Here is an 18,523-nt window from a genome sequence, read left to right as displayed (position 1 = left end):
GACATTAACAATTGCGAAATGTAAGTATAGTTGATACGTTACTAAAATACATGTTTCTTTAAAATGTTTATTAACATTAATTTTTAATTCTAATATTTTTGTTATTGGTAAGCAACTTTATAAATGTAATTGATCCTTGTAATATTGTTTTATTACCGTTTAATACTATATTACAGAATAGTCTATCGAAAAAATGGGTATTACTTTTTAAATAGAGTGATTGTTTCTCATGAATTCACTGACTTGGAACTAAAAGTTTACTGATACCATTGTAACTCAATCTTAATTAGGGCAGTATTGGTTATTAATGAAATGAAAATGATATATTAAATCACATACCTGCATATAAGTGATTCTACTTTATAATTAGGTAACCAAGGAATCAATAGCATATTACCAGCCGAACCAGTTTATCTGTCAAGTCAAGGTTAGCCAGTAATTGTATCTTCCAGATCTATAGGCTACCGGGCAGATATTGCGACTTTGTAACCAAGTTTATTCAGCGAATATTATAATGCACGTTTGGCTTGATTGATGCTAAGTTTGAATTTACAAAATACGAGTCTATGCAATTATCACAATGTTCGTTTTTTGTCCTCCTTATTATATCTATGTAAGAATAAAAGGGTTTACTTGTAAGTACATTTTTTTATCACGCTTCACTTAGCTTTGCCCTTATGTATCTAACTATCGATGTTTATAAGTAATTTAATAAGAATTCATTTATCAATCTTAAAACATTTGTTTACTTATGTTATTAAATAAAATAAAACATATTTTGGCTATAAATAGGTATCAAATTAAAATATACTTAATGCAGCACATACCTACCTAGGTCATTAAATTAAATTACTAGCACTTTTAAATAAGTAATCATTTTACAAGGTTATTTAAATTTTAAGACATACATAATTATAAAGCTGATACATATATAGTTTTTACCGAGAAGAACCGGCAAGAAACTCAGTAGTTAGGAAGGTAACATTTTTGTCCAATAAAGTAATGTATACGTAATAGTTTTCAACAATTATTTTTATATATCCCGTATAAACAGCATTAACGAATATATGGAGTAGGTATAGTATTATTTCTTTGTAAAATAGAAAAGTCTGTTTTAAATTAAGTTAAAGGCATATGTAACATGTTTTACGAAATTTTATCATAGAATCGAATACACTACCATTTTATTTAGATACATAGTAATAATTGCAAATACATAAGACTAGGATTTTCGTGATGGTTTATTTTTAGGAATTTAGTATATAATTGAATATATTTTGTCATTCTATAACTAAGTTAGCTGAAAACTAGTAAACCTGTATTTACTTATGCTAGCATTGATGTCACACAGTAATAGGAAAACATGAAGCGATATGTTGTGATGGTGCGTATAAGACCCCCCGTTGGCTCGTCGCCAAGGTGACGATACTCAAATTGAACATGGGGACGCCGTTGAGGCGCCAAAGAACTTCTGAATTAATAAAAGCTATGAAGCTACCATGGTTAATACTATATTAATACATGTCCTGTATATATGTATAAGAATTATACTTAAATTTGTTTATTCGTTTTTAAATTACTTTAATTTCATTTAAAAATATATTCTTATTTAAAATTAATACATTTATTATCATGTCGTATTACCATTGATGATAATATTGCGTTCCGTCGAGATTATAATCAGGAAGTACAATAGTAGTTATTCTCAGTATAGGTACTAATTCATTTCTAGCGTGTATTATAGCGTATATTCACACACACACACACACATATTACATTTTATTTCTATGGCAAAATTATCATTGCATCCGGAAAACATCGGGATAACGATTCCTTAATTGAAACTCATTCGTATCTGTTTGTCGTGTAAAGTAAGGGGTTGATCTCTTAAAACGTCGTCTTGCTGTAATTAATATGGCCCGTAGCTTTAGAGTAACCTAATAATTTTTATCCTAGTAGATAAAATCCTTTGCAATTCTCGTATTAAGGAACTCGTTAAATATCTGCGTTACGTTATAAAAAGCACGCAACCGTAGTAATCTAATATTGCAAATGATCATTATGTACATTCATAATGATCATTTCATCATTTACTTGGTGGTAGGGCTTTGTGCAAGTCGGTCAGGGTAGGTACCACCCACTCATCAGATATTCTACCGCCAAATAATAGTACTCTGAATTGTTGTGTTCCGGTTAGAAGGGTGAGTTAGCCAGTGTAATCACAGGCACAAGGGACATAACATCTTAGTTCCCAAGGTTGGTGGCGCATAGGTGATGTAAGGAATGATTAATATTTCTTACAGCGCCTTTGTCTATGGGTGGTGGTGACCACTTACCATCAGGTGGCCCATATGCTCATCCGCCAACCAATGCTATAAAAAAAATATCTATGAAACCTGTAGTGAATAGAAATCACTTTAGACTCAAAACTTCAGTGATATCCTTATTAGTCGTCCCTGACAGGGAGACTTAGCTCCACAGCATACGCAGTTAAAAATTTAGATGACGAACCGATGTTGATACTGCTCGATTGGTTATTTTCATAGTGTTAGGTATGTCCGGCATTTTGCTTTAGGATAACGCTACATATCATATCCGTTTTATTTTTATTTTATTTTATTTTCATTAGGACAACCAACAGTAGATACAATATCACATACAAAATAAAAAATTACATTTCAAAATTATCAAGGCAAAAGTTCTACTACTTACAGGTCTCACAATGCATTATCATATTACACAATGTAATTATTGAAAATATGAATTAAACATAAGCATAATAATTAAAAATAAGAAATACAATACATTTTTTAAACTATTATTAATAAATAATAATTAATAAGATAAACCATATGATTAGAATTGAGCACAAATGAAAATATAATCATAGAACGCGAAAGACCATACCCACTAAGATTTGTCACGAGTGGAAGCTAGTTGCAGTAGTAGTCATAGATAATACACTTATACTAGCTAGGTAGTAGTGATTGCTGCAGTAGGTAATAAGTCCACGATATTTGAATATTTTAAACCGCTGTCAACGTTCTGGTCTGTTTACTTTATCCAATTTATTCTAACCTTCGAAGCTATTTCGTTGTTGCAATATAAAATGCCGTGATAAGACTTAGCCTTCATATAATACCAGTCTTTAACTCTGTGAAAAAAAAAAAACTTCATTTGGCGTTTTTATAAAAGTGTAGTTAGAGTAGGAGCTTTGAATATTTAACGTAGATTTTATTAATTATATAAATAATTGACCCAACGTCGGATAGCCAGAATCGCCATGCCGATACTCTTTATAAGTAGAATTTAAAAATAGAGTAACTGAGATTTTAATCATAGGGTACACATGGCAAACTCAAATAAGCCCGCCTGGTACTAATTGTAAATTATTTTATATGAACTAATATTCGTAGAAAAGAAAATGAGTGTTTTAATTTAATTTAATATATATACATATATTGTTTATTAACTTAAATTGAATTGAACTGGTTAACTTTATTAAACGACGTTGTTTAACCAGTGGCCAATGACATCAGTGAATTCATCTTCAGTTTATAGTTTTATACAATACTCTCTCTAGGGACTCTCCTGAAAATAACTTAACTTTGTATAATTTTTACCCGTACGAGGTCGGGACGGACAACTTAATAATATATTATGTCGTATTGTCATTTAAAATCAAAATATTCTTTATAAAAGTAGGCTCATAAAATCACTTTTGAATCGTCATTTTACAGTAAAGCTACTACCGGTTCGGAAAGTCGATTCTACCGAGAAGAATTGACAAGATACTCTGTAGTTACTCTTTTCCATCATTCCAATTTCAGAGTATTTAATTAAGGTACAATTAAATTAATATATATTCTGCCTAGTCAATAAAAACCAAGTACACGCTTTTTATCATGAATATAATCTTGTACTGGGCAATATGCCTTATTTATCAATGGTTTTTTGACATGAGATTTAAATTTATTAATAGGCTACGTTGAAGATTACCGTGAAATCTTATTATAGAAATGAAAACCGTGCCCAATAGGAAACTGAAGGTGTTATTTATATATAGTTTATCTTTCCTCCTCGTATCAATAGAATAATTGTCACCGTTTCATTCAAAAAGATCTAGACACGCGATAGCGTGTCAGCCAAGTTCTAGTAAGAGAACTGGCGAGCAGCACCGTGTGTTATATTACACGAACCATTTGGAGCCACTTTTGACCTCCTCATAACTCAAAAACTATTTTACATAAATGTGTCAAATTTGGCTCATATATTGAGACTCGCGAGATACATATGTGTTCCAAATTTCATAAACGCATCTCAAATGGTTATTTAGATATTAACGTCTAAAAATAAAAAGTGGTAATTTTTTATCATTTTATTATAATTTTTCATTTTATTGGGTCTATTAGGAACACTTGTATACTTAGTTCCTGTAATAACTGTAAAAAAAAAACGATGTAAGAACAAGCAATCAAAACTTATGACAGCCAGCCAGACAGGTTTTAATGTGGATTTTAAGGTCTTCATGTGAATATACCTATGACAAGTTGAATACCACCCTTAATTTTTATTAACCAAATATTTCCCTTTTAGTACTTATGAGTATAGTCGACTTTCGTGTTTATTACATTATTAACTAGCATTTAGCGCACATCAATGGTGCAAAATCATTATACTTAAAAAAATAATAATAGACATATCGGTACACGGCGCGCGACGCCACGCCGGAGCGGCGGGATAGGAGCGTTGCGATTAAACCTTAACGCGGACGTGTCTGAGCGAGTGGCAACCGCGCTCATAAGAATTATTCATAATAACACAGACCTTAGGCAACAATATATTATCCCAAGTTATAAGAAGAAATGATATTTTATGGTGTTATAAGTAAATTTCAGAAAGGACTATTTAACTTGGCACCCATTTAGATCTCACTTCTTTTGTCGTTAAAGACAACAACCGAGGTATATATCATAATATTTGACTTGGCTCTCATTTTTACATTTATGTTATTGATGGTTTATATTATTGTGAATGTATATAACATTATTCTAAGCATATTGTGAAATAACTATAAGTATACCCACTTTATTGAAAACATCCCGAAGAGTCCCGAGCTCCAAAATTATAAATAGACCTTTATATAGATAGAACTTTTTAGTAGAATAAAAATTAGTACGGACATTGTTAGGCGGCTTCTATATTTTATCACTGAAAGCAAAACACAATCGCTACTAGTTGGCGCTGCACTGCCTGGGTAGTGATTAGTCGGAGTGCTCAGTTTCGTTGTTCTATGTTAAGGATGTTATACACATCCTTACATTCATAAAGTCAATCGGTTTTGCCTGCATTTAAAATATATAATAGAGTAAGCGTTTCTGAATCGATACCAATGAAAAGTGCCCTTCCCGATCACGATCCCGATCATGAAGCGAAATGAAAGACTTGAGTCACCTGCCATTTAATCAACGTTTATTTCATCAGAAGTGTTAAATTTTCAATGAATATTACATAATTCGTTAGGTTTTTTTTAAGTTTGACAGTGACGGAAGTTTTCTGAAGAACTGTATTTTTCGTGAATGTTGTCACTACGATTTTTGAAGCGGGCAACATTAAATAAAAAAAAAAAACATTGGCGGGGAAACTTAAGCTCTCTTCTGGATACGCTGGAACGGGGAACCGAGAACATTGTAACATTATCTTACATTACTGCTTAACCAATAAAGAAACACATTATTAATTAATTTCAAGAGTGATACAGCAATTAATTAACAAAAAACTTTACATTAGCCTGTGCCATTCGCGATTTTTTAAACCGATAAAATATGGGTGTTACCGTTCATCCCATGGAAATGTTTCGTTTTCAAATTGATAAAATCGATCGTACCGCACTCTATCCATGTACATTTCGACTATCTGGCAACGGCGTGTCTGCGTGTATTCAACACGTTATTACAAATTTTGAAATCTGACAGGTTTTTATTCAATTTTATTGTAAACTGACGACGTCTGTTGGCACGATTAACATTTTTTGTTTTTTTATACAGCCATAGATAGCGCCGATCTCTACGTGGCCAGTAACTTTTTTCCGCTCTCTAAAATTAATTCTTTGTTAAATCATAATCATCTTTATTGTTCTGCACATCTGCGGCTGAAGCTCTTCAAAATGAGATTATATAACCATTTTTTTGTGTGCAACTATTGTCCCATAATCACTGGGAAATCGGCTAACGCTATTAATCTATAAGATTTACCATCTAGGCCACATATATTATAATATAAATAATATTTAAAAATAACCTTAAATGTCTGTATTTTTTATAATCATTTAATTATAAATATTTCTTACGAAATGTTTGAATAAAAAAGCATTACAATTAAAAAGAAATATGCCTCATTATATTTTTTATGTATTCATGAGTTTTAAAATTAAATGGATGTACTGCGTGATTTGACTTTATACACATCCTTAAATGAACATCTGCCGCGAAAAAAACATGAACAAAAGTTGACAAACAATTGATTTAATAAATAATAAAATCAATAAAAAAAATATTTCCCCTCGCCAACTTAAGAAACCTTTTCCAACCAGTTACTCACTCTTTGGTAGACGGAAATAGTAAAATTTTGATTATAGATTTTTCTGTTAAATAACGTTTTGTTGGTGAATATGGTTATTGTGTTTTGTGTTGGAAAAATATACAAATACGCCATTGTTAACTTTAAATTCAATTTTGCAGGAACTTATAGCAAATAGTACTGTAAAAATAATTATTCACTTTCTTGTCGCATCAATTATTTACTATACAATTATAGTAAATATTAAACACACATCGAAATAAAGTAAATATTAACTTCTGGGCTGACTTGTAAATGTTATATAAAAACTCGTTATCGAACGAAATTTCCACGTCCGAAAACTAAGAATAATAACATTTAGCTTATTGCAATAAAATCTGTAATAATTTGACTGTAAAATTTCGCGTGTCGTTAGCTTCTTTTCAACATATTTAGGATTATTTTATTTGTATTTTAGTAGACGTAAAATATTTTCTTTCAATTAATCGCTTTTAAAAATATAAAAGGATTATTTTAGATTTACTAATTTGCAGCAAATACCTTAAAATGTAACTATATTTAAGATACATGACAATTTCGTGTTAAAAAAACAGATATATTTATACTATTAAAACGTATTTAAGAAGTCTTAATTAAATGAGATAAATTTGTTTTATATATATATATTTTCTTTTAGAGTTAACTTCTTAAGCAATCTGCAACAGTTACTGTTTAAGGCAACTAAAAAGCGGTTGGACAATGTATGAAAAAGTGAAAGACAGGTAAAAGACCTCCAGTGGATTATAATTACACTGGATGCATGGGTAATTTAACATGATTTTTTACCACGGGTAGTAAGCGGCGGTTTTGTTTAACTTTGAACAATACAATATCCAAATTAAATTCAGGTTGTTAAAAGAGAAATAAATGAGAGAACGTTTTTCGGTCATAATAATTTTATTCGCATATAATAATTGATTATGATACATGGAGCGCTAACGCGCACCCGTCAGCAGAAGCCGAGCGCCACTCGGCGATCTTCGCTCCAAATTACATTATTATTTATTTATATTGCATCGACATTCGTTATGCAAAAACCGTGGCTACATATTTACTAGTGAGATGTCTCGAGGCAGCATCGGTTAGTAAAGACGCACAGTCCCCGCAGTGCATTGGTCGTACTTAGCGAGGCCGCCGACCTTTCGCTTTTATACATATATACTTAAAATATAACAGTCAAATAGACAGCCGGATGTCGGTCCGATCAATATATTTACATACAAACAAACGAAACACCATTCGCACACCGTGGCGGCGGCGCACCGTTCTCGGGTCGGCCGAGACGGACGGCGCATCGATTCCGTACGAATCTTAAACAATATTAAAATCACTTCCATAATTTACGACTTAAAATACCGAGAACCTAAGTCAGGCGACGTCGGCGGAGGCGAACGTCTGTCGAACGTCGGCGTGCTCGAGGGCCGCGCAGGGGGCGGGGGGAGGCGTGAGGTGCGCGACGAGGCCTTGGCTCACTCGGCTTTCACCTCGGCGGGTGGGGGAGCTTCGCCAGCGGGCGCGTTATCGCCTGCCTCCTCCACGTTCGGCGCTACCTCTCCAACTTCGGTCACTCGTTCCGGGCCATTTCCACCGTCTGGCAGATGGAGGTTGTCATTGTAAAATGTAAGAAGATAATATTACAATGCATAACAGTCGGTTCTTACTCACTGCGTTGGTGGTGATGGTAGTAGAGATTGGGACGGGGCGTATTGTGAGTGCGAGGCGCGGGTGGTGCACGATACATCGGCATGGCGGGCGCATGGGGTCGCTGGATAGGCGCTGGATAGCGTTGCCCAACCATACCACGATTCATTCCATTACCATTTCCGCCGCCTGTAACGTTACCACCCCGACCATTGTTTCCACCGCCTACTAATTGCTGTAAAAGAAATTTTCATAAATACGGGATGTCTTTATTATGTTTGCAAAACAAAAAATGGTGTATATTTTTTCGTAGCATACCTGATGTTGTTGATGTTGCTGGTGATGTTGATGAGGAGTGTGCGAAGGTGGTGGGTGAGCCGGATGTTGCTGATGAGGTGGTGGCGCGTGGTACTTGTGCTGCGGCGGCGAGTGTGGTGGTTTTTGTGGCTTCGAGGCGCCTTTGGGCGTGGGCGAAGCAGAATCACAAAGAGGTGCGAATCCATTTGCATGTTCATGAAGTGGGCTCTTGAGTTGTTGCTGTGGTGGTGGCCGCGGTTGAGGAGGCGCATATTGCTGTTGCAGCGGTGGAGCTCGATATTGTTGCTGTGGTAGTTAGATTTTTGATATATTAACAAATACGTTTCTATGATTTAACGATACATTTAATATCATTATCAAACAAAAAAACATCATTACCTGCATCTGCTGGACAGCAGCTGCTGCTGCGACATGCAGCTGAGACGAGAGGAACTGTGAACTGAAAGCACTAGACTGCGCGGGCTGCGTGAATTGCAGCGGATAATTCGGTGCTGGAGCCGTAGGTGGCTGGTAGGGCGAGTAGTACGAAGATGCTGGCGGTGCAGGCCGCGGCATAAGGCCGGGTAGTGAGTATGGTGCCTCACCCACCGGGCCCGAATAACCCAAGTATTGTTGTTGGAACGTGTTCACGCCACCTACACCACCGACTCCACCAACACCGCCGCCTTTGCTGCCTGATTTAAAAATACATTCTGTCAATTAAATAATTATTCCTGTTAATTACTTTGATATTTTTTATTTTTTATTAATCAACGTAATTTAAGCATTTTACGCACCAATGGCACCGATTTGTTGAGACGAGGGTTTAACAGTAGCAGACATAAGTGAATTTGAAGTACTTGAAATTAAAACAGTGCTAGGGCTGTTTCCCAGTTGTCCTGACTGTCCATAGGCTGCGCCGCCTCCAGCAGCTGCTGCCTAAAATTAAGAATAGCATCCAATATATATTAAGCAATAAAAAAAATAATGTTGTGTTTTTATTTCAAATAAATAAAATAGGAAATTGTGTAGCCTATTCGAATTAAAGATGGCAAAGGGATTTACATATTTCATATGATATGCTACGATTTCCTGTACAAGTTAGCATGATCTTTTTGACACATGTAAATGTTTCTAATCGACATAACTTTGCAATGACGAACATATAATTTTCTTAATTTAATGATTTTCAAAATTGTAAAAATATTTAAAAACACATATCACACTAAAGTCCTTAAGCGTTATCCGAAAATTTTAAGACTTTTCAATGCTTCAAAGTAAAATTTAAATAGGAATACTGAAAATAATAGACACTTATACAATGTTACATCAGTCGGACGGTAGGGACACGAATAATAGGCAGTAACTGTTACAAATACCGATTACAAAAAATCATTATTAAGATCATTGTTAAGTTATTGTTACGAACGGGGATCCTTTTGATTGGGGTTGGGGTCTCTTCAGCTGGTTTCTTTTTAGAAAAATAAGGTAAAAAAAAAATTGAATTCTAATTTGAATTACGCAATAATTTATGTCTAGCGCAATGAAGATATTTCACACATAATACACCCACACCATCTCGTCACAGTTACAAGTATTTTAAAACATTATTTTTTGGAGTATTAGCTATTTTCTGTTTCCCATCACTAGCCCAACTGTCAAAAAGATCAAGCTAACTTGTACAGGGTATAGCCCTGGTAATTACTTTCAATAAATCAATAAATATAAATCCTGTAATAGAATAGAAAACTCACCATGCGGTATTGACTTGGAAGACTCTGGAACATATCTGGAGGTTGGTAATTATATGGTGTAGCTGAGCCAGCACCATACGGAGTTCCAGGAAATCCACCAAATTGACCGCGAGTCTGATCCAAGAAGGCACCATACAAGCCCCCTTGTTGTTGTAGTTGTTGTGACGATCCCAATATTTGTTGAGATGAATTATATAAAACAGCTGGAGGTGAAGGAACTGAAAGGCCGCCATAACCTCCTTGATAGCTAACATGATTGTAATGCTGAGGTGGAGGTGATTGTAGTTGCTGGGTGGGCTTTACTTTACATACATTAGGAGGAGCACCAGTTTCAGTATTACTTTCTTCAAAAACAGGAAATTGTAGCTCCTCAGTACCTTCTGCCACTGCAGGCATTTCCCAAACTTTTTTAACACTAGCAATCTTTAAATTGAGATCTGCTGCTAGTGGTGAAATAGTATTTGAAGTACTCATGTGCACCCCTCGCGGTAATCCAAGAGTCTTTGCCGCCTTATCTTCTGTTAGCTGACCAAGATCTGAATCAAAAGCAAAATCAAGTTTCATATCTGATGAATCTTCTGTCTTTTGAGATGTATCAAAAGACATCTGTAATCCCAATGAACCTTCTGCCTCCGATACCGGTCGTCCAGATTCCGCCATAAGCTCTTGAATGGATCTCGTTCGTGATCTAACGTCTCCATTAAAGGGTAAAGGTCTTGGTTCAATTTCTGTCTGAGCTTCTTCCCCTTGGGGTTTAGCAGTGGCTGCACTAGGTTGATATTTTTGTTTCAAGGCTTCTGCTGGAGGAGCAGTTTTATAATTAGTATTCTCAAATATAATAGTTTCTACAGGTGGTGTGCTTCCATCAAGAACACCTGTTTTATCAGAAACAGCGCATGGTGCCGCAGGAGTCTTACTATTATCCATTGCGACATCGCCAGGCGTACTTCGCTGACTCGATTGACACGATTTAGTATCTACGATTTCTGGAGGTTCTTCAACATTACCGCGTAAAGTTTGTGAAATTGGTTTATCCCATGCATTAACAGGTGGAGGTGGAGGAGCGGCGCCGGTGTCTGGACCGAAGGTCGAAAGGCCCATTTGTTGTTTTTGTCTTTGTTTAACAAATCGCGGAGCTAAGTTAGCTTGGCGAGGTCGATCGTATTGTGTACTTGATTTGGCAGTTACTGGAGCTGATCCTCGTGAGTTTGATTTATCATTGGAATTTCTTGAAGTGGAACCATTCCGACCACCACCCTGATTAGAACGAGATCTGGGTTGTTTTTCATCTTTTCCATTAGAACTTCTCGATTCCTTAGAATTTTTTTTATTACGGACTTCTTGGAAACCATCATCAACGGTTTCATTAGCAGTTGATATCTTAAGATCACTAATAGCCTCTATTATTTCAGTATTCTTATTTTCTCCTTCCTTTTTAGCTGCCTGTTGGCCACGGCTATTGTTTTGACGATTGATGGAGTTTTGGTTACGATTACCTATTTGCCCCTTTTGTGATTGAGCTGATTGTCTTCCTCCATTAGGACGACGATGCATACCAGTACCACCGCTTTCGGAATGTTCTGACGTAGTTTCCCAGTTTTCGTCCTCGCCACTCATTGGCCCACCCATACCTTTTGATCGACGATCACGTACCTTAGCAACAGATGAACTAGTACGGCTTTTGGGATTAGTCTTTTCTTTATCATCAAGCAAAGTCTCTTTCACATCCTCATTATCCTTTACGGCCCTATTAGCTTGGCTAAATGGACTCTTTGTATTAGGTGGTCCATAGCCAGTTACACGTTTAGCCGGTGCTGGTGGCCTATTGGTACCTTGAAAACCACCTCTACCTCGACGAGAAGGCTGTCCACGCGGTGCAAATGGTTCTCTATTTTCTAATCCATCAGTTATTTGTGGACCTTGCTCATGGGGTACGTGATTTGTGTCATCTGGTCTTTCTTGTTTCTTAGGACCACGTGGACTACGCGGAGCTCTTCTTCGTTCTTTACGTTCTACATTATTACCGTCTGTCGAACCGTCAGATTCACTCGCTCTGTTATTGGAACGAGAACTTCGATGTGAACGTCGTCCTCGAGATTCTCTTGATCCCCAACCCCTATTATAAACATTATATCCACTACTGCCAAATCCTCTGCCTTTCTTTTCAGACCCAGACCCACTAGATTTTCTTTCAACGGGCTCCTTTATCGGTATTTTATTCAAAAGTTCATTGTTATATTTCTCATTCTTTTTATCGTCTAATTGACGCTTTTGACAATCTTGAATATTTTCGTTAGAATGTGAATCCACTAATTTATTTCCGATTATACCAGATGGATCGGTACTAGATTTCGAAGCTATGGATTCCGTCTCCGAAACATCTTTTTCCGATTTTTGACCAGGAATTGAAGATTTAACAACACTAGTTAGAGATAATTGCTCCGGTAAAGATTGTTTTGGTATGCTACTAGAGATATTTTCACTTGAATTATTTGGTTTGGAAGGAGATTGGTTTGAAGTACACTTAGAAATAGTATGAGAATCAGTAAATATGGAAGGTTGAGATTGATTAGTTGAAGAAATGGGAATTGCAGTTTGAATATTTATTTGTGTATTTACGGTGTGAGTTTGAGTTTGTTGAATTTGAGGAGATACAACTTGAGTGCTAGACACGTGACTATTATAACTGATAGTCTGATTTTGAGTGGTGAGATTTGAGTGCATAAAACTATTGGAATTATTTATGTTTTGTTGGGGTGTTATCATTACATCCATAGTTTCAGTACTTGTAGGATCAATTTTGTTGTGCAATGTTACATCTTTTTCCAATGGTTTTGCAACAATTGAGTTATTTTGTTCTTCTTGTGCAACATCAGCCCATGATGCTTTGCTGAAGTCTTTTTCGAATGTTTCACATTGTGGTGAATTTGATGATGGTGTAGCTCGTCTCTCAGGAACTGGTTGCACTGTTGAGTCTACTGAAGCAAATGGTTCTGCTAATCCAATGCTTTTTCTTTCGAAGACTTCTGTTAGTTTATCAGCAGCAGTTCTACTGCTTTGTTCAATAGTTGCATCTAAAGATTTTCTGTCAGAATCATTCCTTCTGTCTTTATAATCATTAAAATCTTTGTAAGAATCTTTTGAATTAGACCTATCTAATTCACGGCCAGATCTATCATAGTCTTGCATTTCCGACCTCCACTGAGGGCCCGGCCCATCCTTATCTCTTCTTATTTCATCTTCACGATCAGAGTAATCTCTGTAAATAAATAAAAAAAGGGCATTATTACAATCAGCATTTATCAAAAGTAACAAATAATAATTGTAACTTAAAGCGTACCTAGAATACGAACGACGGCCATTGTGCGATGTGTGTCTAGGAGCATTGTATGGTGGTGGTTCTTGGCGTCTCTGTGCTGGTTTTCCTGTAAATGCCCAAGCTTTGTGTTGGTCCTCCTCCTTGTGCTGTCTGCTTTGTTGCTGTCTTAAAAAGCGCGGAGGCATATTTGCCTGAAAAGTTTTTGAAAAAGGCGCATTTGTTTGATCGCGGTCACGCTCACGATCGCGATCACGTTCACGCTCACGATCGCGATCACGTTCACGCTCACGATCTCGATCACGTTCACGCTCGCGATCGCGATCACGCTCACGATCGCGCTCACGCTCACGATCTCGTGTATATTCTCTATCTCTGTCTCTAAAGTCGCGGTCCCGATCAACACGATCCCTGTCACTACGTTCTCTTTCTCTATCATATCTATCACGGTCCATGCGATCTCTATTATCATTACGATCGCGGTTGTCGTTTCGATCACGATCTCGTAAATCTCTTTCTTTATCACCATCTGGACGATCCCTGTTTTCTAATCTCGCTCTATCCTTATTATCAACTAGTCTGTCTCTTTCACGATCACGATCCCTTTCCCGATCAAACCGATCACGATTATCAACCCGATCTCGGTCTCTGTCTAATCGATCTTTGTCTCTGCAGTCGCGTTCACGTAAATCATTACGATCTTTATCTTTATTATCTGATCGATCTTTTTCTCTGGTATCAGCTCTATCCTTCTCTCTGATCTCTAAGTCTTTATCTCTAATGTCATTGCGATCTCGGTCGCCTCTGTCTCCTTTGTCACGTATATCCTTCGATGGTTGTTGAGTCGCTTGTGGGTCGCGCATTTGTCGTCGCTGTTCTTCTTCCTTACGTTGGCGTGCACGAGCTACTGCTTGAGCAACTTCATTACTCTGTTTTTGCCTTCGCTCCGCCCATAATTGGTCTTCATCGCCGGGATCCTGTATTTTGTTATCCATGCAATCATGGTCAATACTGGTTCGGTTATTAGTTTTGGTGTTGACTTTTGTGGCTGGAGTTGATGACTCACCATCAGAGAAATCCAGTTTTTGACTAAAAACAAAATTAAATTGTTTGTATATGAATTACTCAAAATCTTTATTTTATTCAACAGATGATAAAATTAATTAAACTACATTAAAAAATTCTCCCAAAACAGTTGAAGACTTGGATGTTGCTGCAACAAAATTGTACTTACTCATAATCTATATCATCATGCTGTGCCCATCCTGCATCACGAGAGATATCGTCAAGCGAAGATATTTGTTCCTCACGCAGAATTGGGCGAGCTGTTAGAACCTCAACAGCTCGGGGTGTAGCAGGCGCGCGCGGCGCTTGTCTAGAGCCTGCCATGTTACTATTATTAGAGTTGCTGCTCCCGCCGCCGCTACTATTGTTTCTATTATCACGTAGTGAGCTTAATGTTCCCAAGCCTATTCCAGTGCCACTGCTACCTTTCATCAGCTGTGTAAATAAAATTTATTGTTAGGGAAAACTTTAAGTCTTCTAAATACATTTAAACAAATAAAAACGCACGAAAGATGGTAGAATGGCACGGTAAGCGGGTGTTTGCTGTGTAGCAGGCGCGGAGGCGGGCACGGCGCCGGGTGACGATGTAGTTTCTTGCCGCACGCCGGCCGTGCCACCGCACGTCCAACTGCCTTCCGCTAAACATTTGGGTTTTTTAAATATTAGAAATAATTGATAACAATTAATGTTTTAAAAGTATTATAATAAAATGAACATATATTCATACATTAGTTTGTTTTTCTTATGTAACAATTTTTTACGAAAAATAGTTTAATTTATATTTATACTCACTTTGTGGTCTGAGTTGTGGCTGAAGTACAGAATGATCTGAAGAACGATGTGAGGGTTGAGCGGCAGCCTCTAACGAGGGAAACTCTGTGCGAAAGTGTGGTGATGAAGGTGGCGGGAGAGGTACCCATCCCCCAGATGCTGTTCCCGCAACAACACCGCTGCTCGAGGATGTAGTCTAAAAGTTATAAGCATTGATTATGAGCAACAATAGAAAATATTTAAAACTTTGTAAAGACCGAAACCTATGTTTTAATCTGTCTTTATAAAGGAATTCTAATAATAATTAATATTAATTAAATCATTGTGTATTTAATTTATAATGGGCTAAAAAATTACATATAAATAAACCATAAATATAAAATAACCATAATAAAGAAATAATAAACAGTATTATGGAGAAATAAATATGCTACTAAACATCCAATATATACAAGAACTTATCATAAACTGATTTCAACCCGGAGTATACACAACTCAATTCATGTGCTTAAATATATTTATAATTAATCTTGCGCTCAACAGTAAAGAAAAACATTATGAGGAAACCTTTATGTGGGGAACGAGTATCTGTCACATGTATCCACTAACCCTCATTATAGGAAGCTTTAAACCTTCTCCTCAAAAGGGAGACAAGGTCTTTGCCCAGCAGTGGGTCATTGATGGGTTATTTTTATTTTATTTAAGATTTTTAAAAAATAAACCTAAGTCACATAGTTATTATAGTTATATAAAATAAATCTTACTATTGTCTGAGAGGTGCATGATGCTTGAGTAGTTACTGTTGCAGTTATTGTAGATACAGAACTGAAAATGCAATTTGTTACATAAGTACCCCAGTTAAGTAAGAACAGCACCAGCAAATATTACATAAAACCTCACTTTGCGTTAGGATCTTGACCCGTTTCTGTTTTCAAAGAAGGAAGATTGGCTGGTGGGCGCCTTGCTGAAGGAACTTTTCCAAGACTTTGCATTCCATGTTTACGGCTAAGTTGAGATTTTACTGAGGACGGTTCTGAATTTTCGTTCTAAAAACAAAAATATATTATAATATATCACCCTTAAGTTAGACTTCACTTTAATATCAATGAAGATAGAAAAAAATATACTTAGTTATTATATTGCATAAGTAATATAACAAAGAAAACTTACAGTAATTTACTTTATAAAAGTAAAGTAAGTAATTAAGTCAAGAGAATTACTATTAAATTTATAATTAAAATAGTACATTATAGAGAAAAACTTATTTCAAATTATCTAGAATGTGTAGTCTAGACAAGGTTATTTATCAGTTCATTGACCTCACATTCAGCAAACAATGAATTATCATTTTTCTGTACAAATATAAATAAACTAAATATATTTGGAAAAAATATAAATTAATAACGTTATCATATTTTATAATATAATATTTTTATAATATTTACCAAAAGCTAATAAAATGTACATGTTATCAAAAATGTTGGTGACAATAAATATGGCAATTTTTATCATTAATTAATTATTACACATATTTTAAATCATGAAAAATACTTGCCAATGCTATAGGTGAATCTAGGGTATAAAACATTACAATTAAAAGTGAATAGAACATGATAATATCATTGTTTAGTTTTGTTTATATTGTAAAGAAAAATATTTAATATAGAATAATATCAAGAGTACTTTATAAAATTGAACAGCGAAGCATACCCTGTTGGCGCAGTATAAACTATTGATGTCCAATTTCTGATATTTTTGCTTGCCGGACGTCGGCTTGCTCTGCGCCGTAGTGCCTCCGCCGCCCGGCGTCGAGAGTGCAGACATGCTGCGATGTACACACCATCAGGAGTTCACCCTCGCACCGACCACCAACTGCAACCAGTATAGTCGACGCGATACTCACTTATTCAAGCGTAAAGAATCTCACAAATCTACACTAGTTATCACAATGATTCGTCCTTCAAAACTAATATCTTTGTTTAATATTTCGACAATTTGTATTGTTTTAATACTTCACTACACTGTTATAACGTTAACAATGAGTATATAGTTATATAGAACACTGAAAATTGCACCCAACAATATAACAGAGCACTTTCACAGCACTGATGGTGGAACAAATTCGAGCCCTGCCCTCCGAAGTATATTGACGTGTTACATCCGTAGGCAGAACACAGACGCTGGATCGATGTCACTTAATTTACTTTTATAAATTATTGCACTTTCATAACTGTTAACCCTTCACAAGAAGTAGCTATTTACTCGATAATAACGGTACTACAAAATACAAGCTAAAGAACGGTAAATAACAAAGTAAATTCAATAGCTTTGAGAAATAACTAATCAAAAATACACTAGTACCTTGGTCCGTTACACCTGATTATATTTTAATAAAATTATCTAAGCTCAATCGTTAATTTACAAAAGAAGATTACTTTAGATTTTCTCTATAATCTACACTACCAAAACTTATATCACTTTATTTTAAGATGGCGTCTCCAAAAGACGATCTCCTATAAAATCAATAGCGTGACGTCACAAAGACGCGACACAACGCACTCTGCAGGAAAACATTGGCAAATAAATTTCGATGCGTTCAAATATAATTTTAAGCTGGAAATATTCATATTTTAATAAAATATTAATATTTTATTAAAATATGAATTTATTAGAATTGATCTTTTATAATACGACATAACTTAACACCATTGAAGTCGTGACGCAAATATATTGTAAATATATATTGTAATTACGGAATATTGTAAATAACATAAAAGCTTTTATTGTTTAATGGAGTTTATATAATTTTTAAATAAAAAAAATATATATAACATTAGAAACATAAATAAATAAATGGTGATTGCTATGCTTTTACTACTAAAAATTATAGCTTAATTTTTCAATGGTATTTTAATGGCTTAATATTTTAGTCAGCATTTGTTTTGTAAATGATAAGTAAATAATTACAAATTAAGAAATTATTTGTAAGATCAAGTTTAAACGTAGGTTTGTTGCCCCAGAGCCTTTAACCTTCTGAATCCGGCCCTGTAAATTAACTATT

General features: G+C 35.5%; 1 protein-coding gene across 2 annotated transcripts; it reads right to left on the bottom strand.

The window, feature by feature from the left end:
• Nucleotides 1–7,809: 7,809 nt before the first annotated feature.
• Nucleotides 7,810–17,988, bottom strand: LOC125075308 (protein PRRC2A). Of its 2 annotated transcripts, none has more exons than XM_047687035.1 (14): nt 17,824–17,988; nt 17,173–17,334; nt 16,363–16,508; nt 16,227–16,287; nt 15,484–15,658; nt 15,199–15,329; nt 14,861–15,126; nt 13,651–14,715; nt 10,311–13,569; nt 9,354–9,495; nt 8,956–9,269; nt 8,578–8,862; nt 8,284–8,494; nt 7,810–8,209 (listed from the first exon to the last, which is right to left on the bottom strand). In XM_047687035.1, the coding sequence occupies exons 2-14, from the start codon at nt 17,284–17,286 to the stop codon at nt 8,088–8,090; spliced, it is 6,291 nt and encodes a 2,096-aa protein (XP_047542991.1). In that variant the 5' UTR covers nt 17,287–17,334; nt 17,824–17,988; the 3' UTR covers nt 7,810–8,087. The 2 variants fall into 2 exon arrangements, with proteins under 2 accessions (XP_047542991.1, XP_047542999.1); XM_047687043.1 differs by having other exon boundaries at nt 8,956–9,251.
• Nucleotides 17,989–18,523: the final 535 nt, after the last annotated feature.

This window comes from Vanessa atalanta, chromosome 2 (assembly GCF_905147765.1).
Source record: "Vanessa atalanta chromosome 2, ilVanAtal1.2, whole genome shotgun sequence".
Taxonomy (NCBI): Eukaryota; Metazoa; Arthropoda; class Insecta; order Lepidoptera; family Nymphalidae; genus Vanessa; species Vanessa atalanta.
Note: the sequence above shows the minus strand (reverse complement) of the source record. Positions and strands in the feature narration are given on the sequence as shown.

Coding starts and splice junctions, on each gene's coding strand:
- LOC125075308 (XM_047687035.1), bottom strand. CDS start 17,286: ATGTCTGCACTCTCGACGCCGGGCGGCGGAGGCACTACGGCGCAGAGC. Junction 15,330..15,483: donor GCCACAACTCAGACCACAAA/GTGAGTATAAAT, acceptor CCAAATGTTTAG/CGGAAGGCAGTTGGACGTGC. Junction 8,863..8,955: donor CTGCTGTCCAGCAGATGCAG/GTAATGATGTTT, acceptor TAACTACCACAG/CAACAATATCGAGCTCCACC.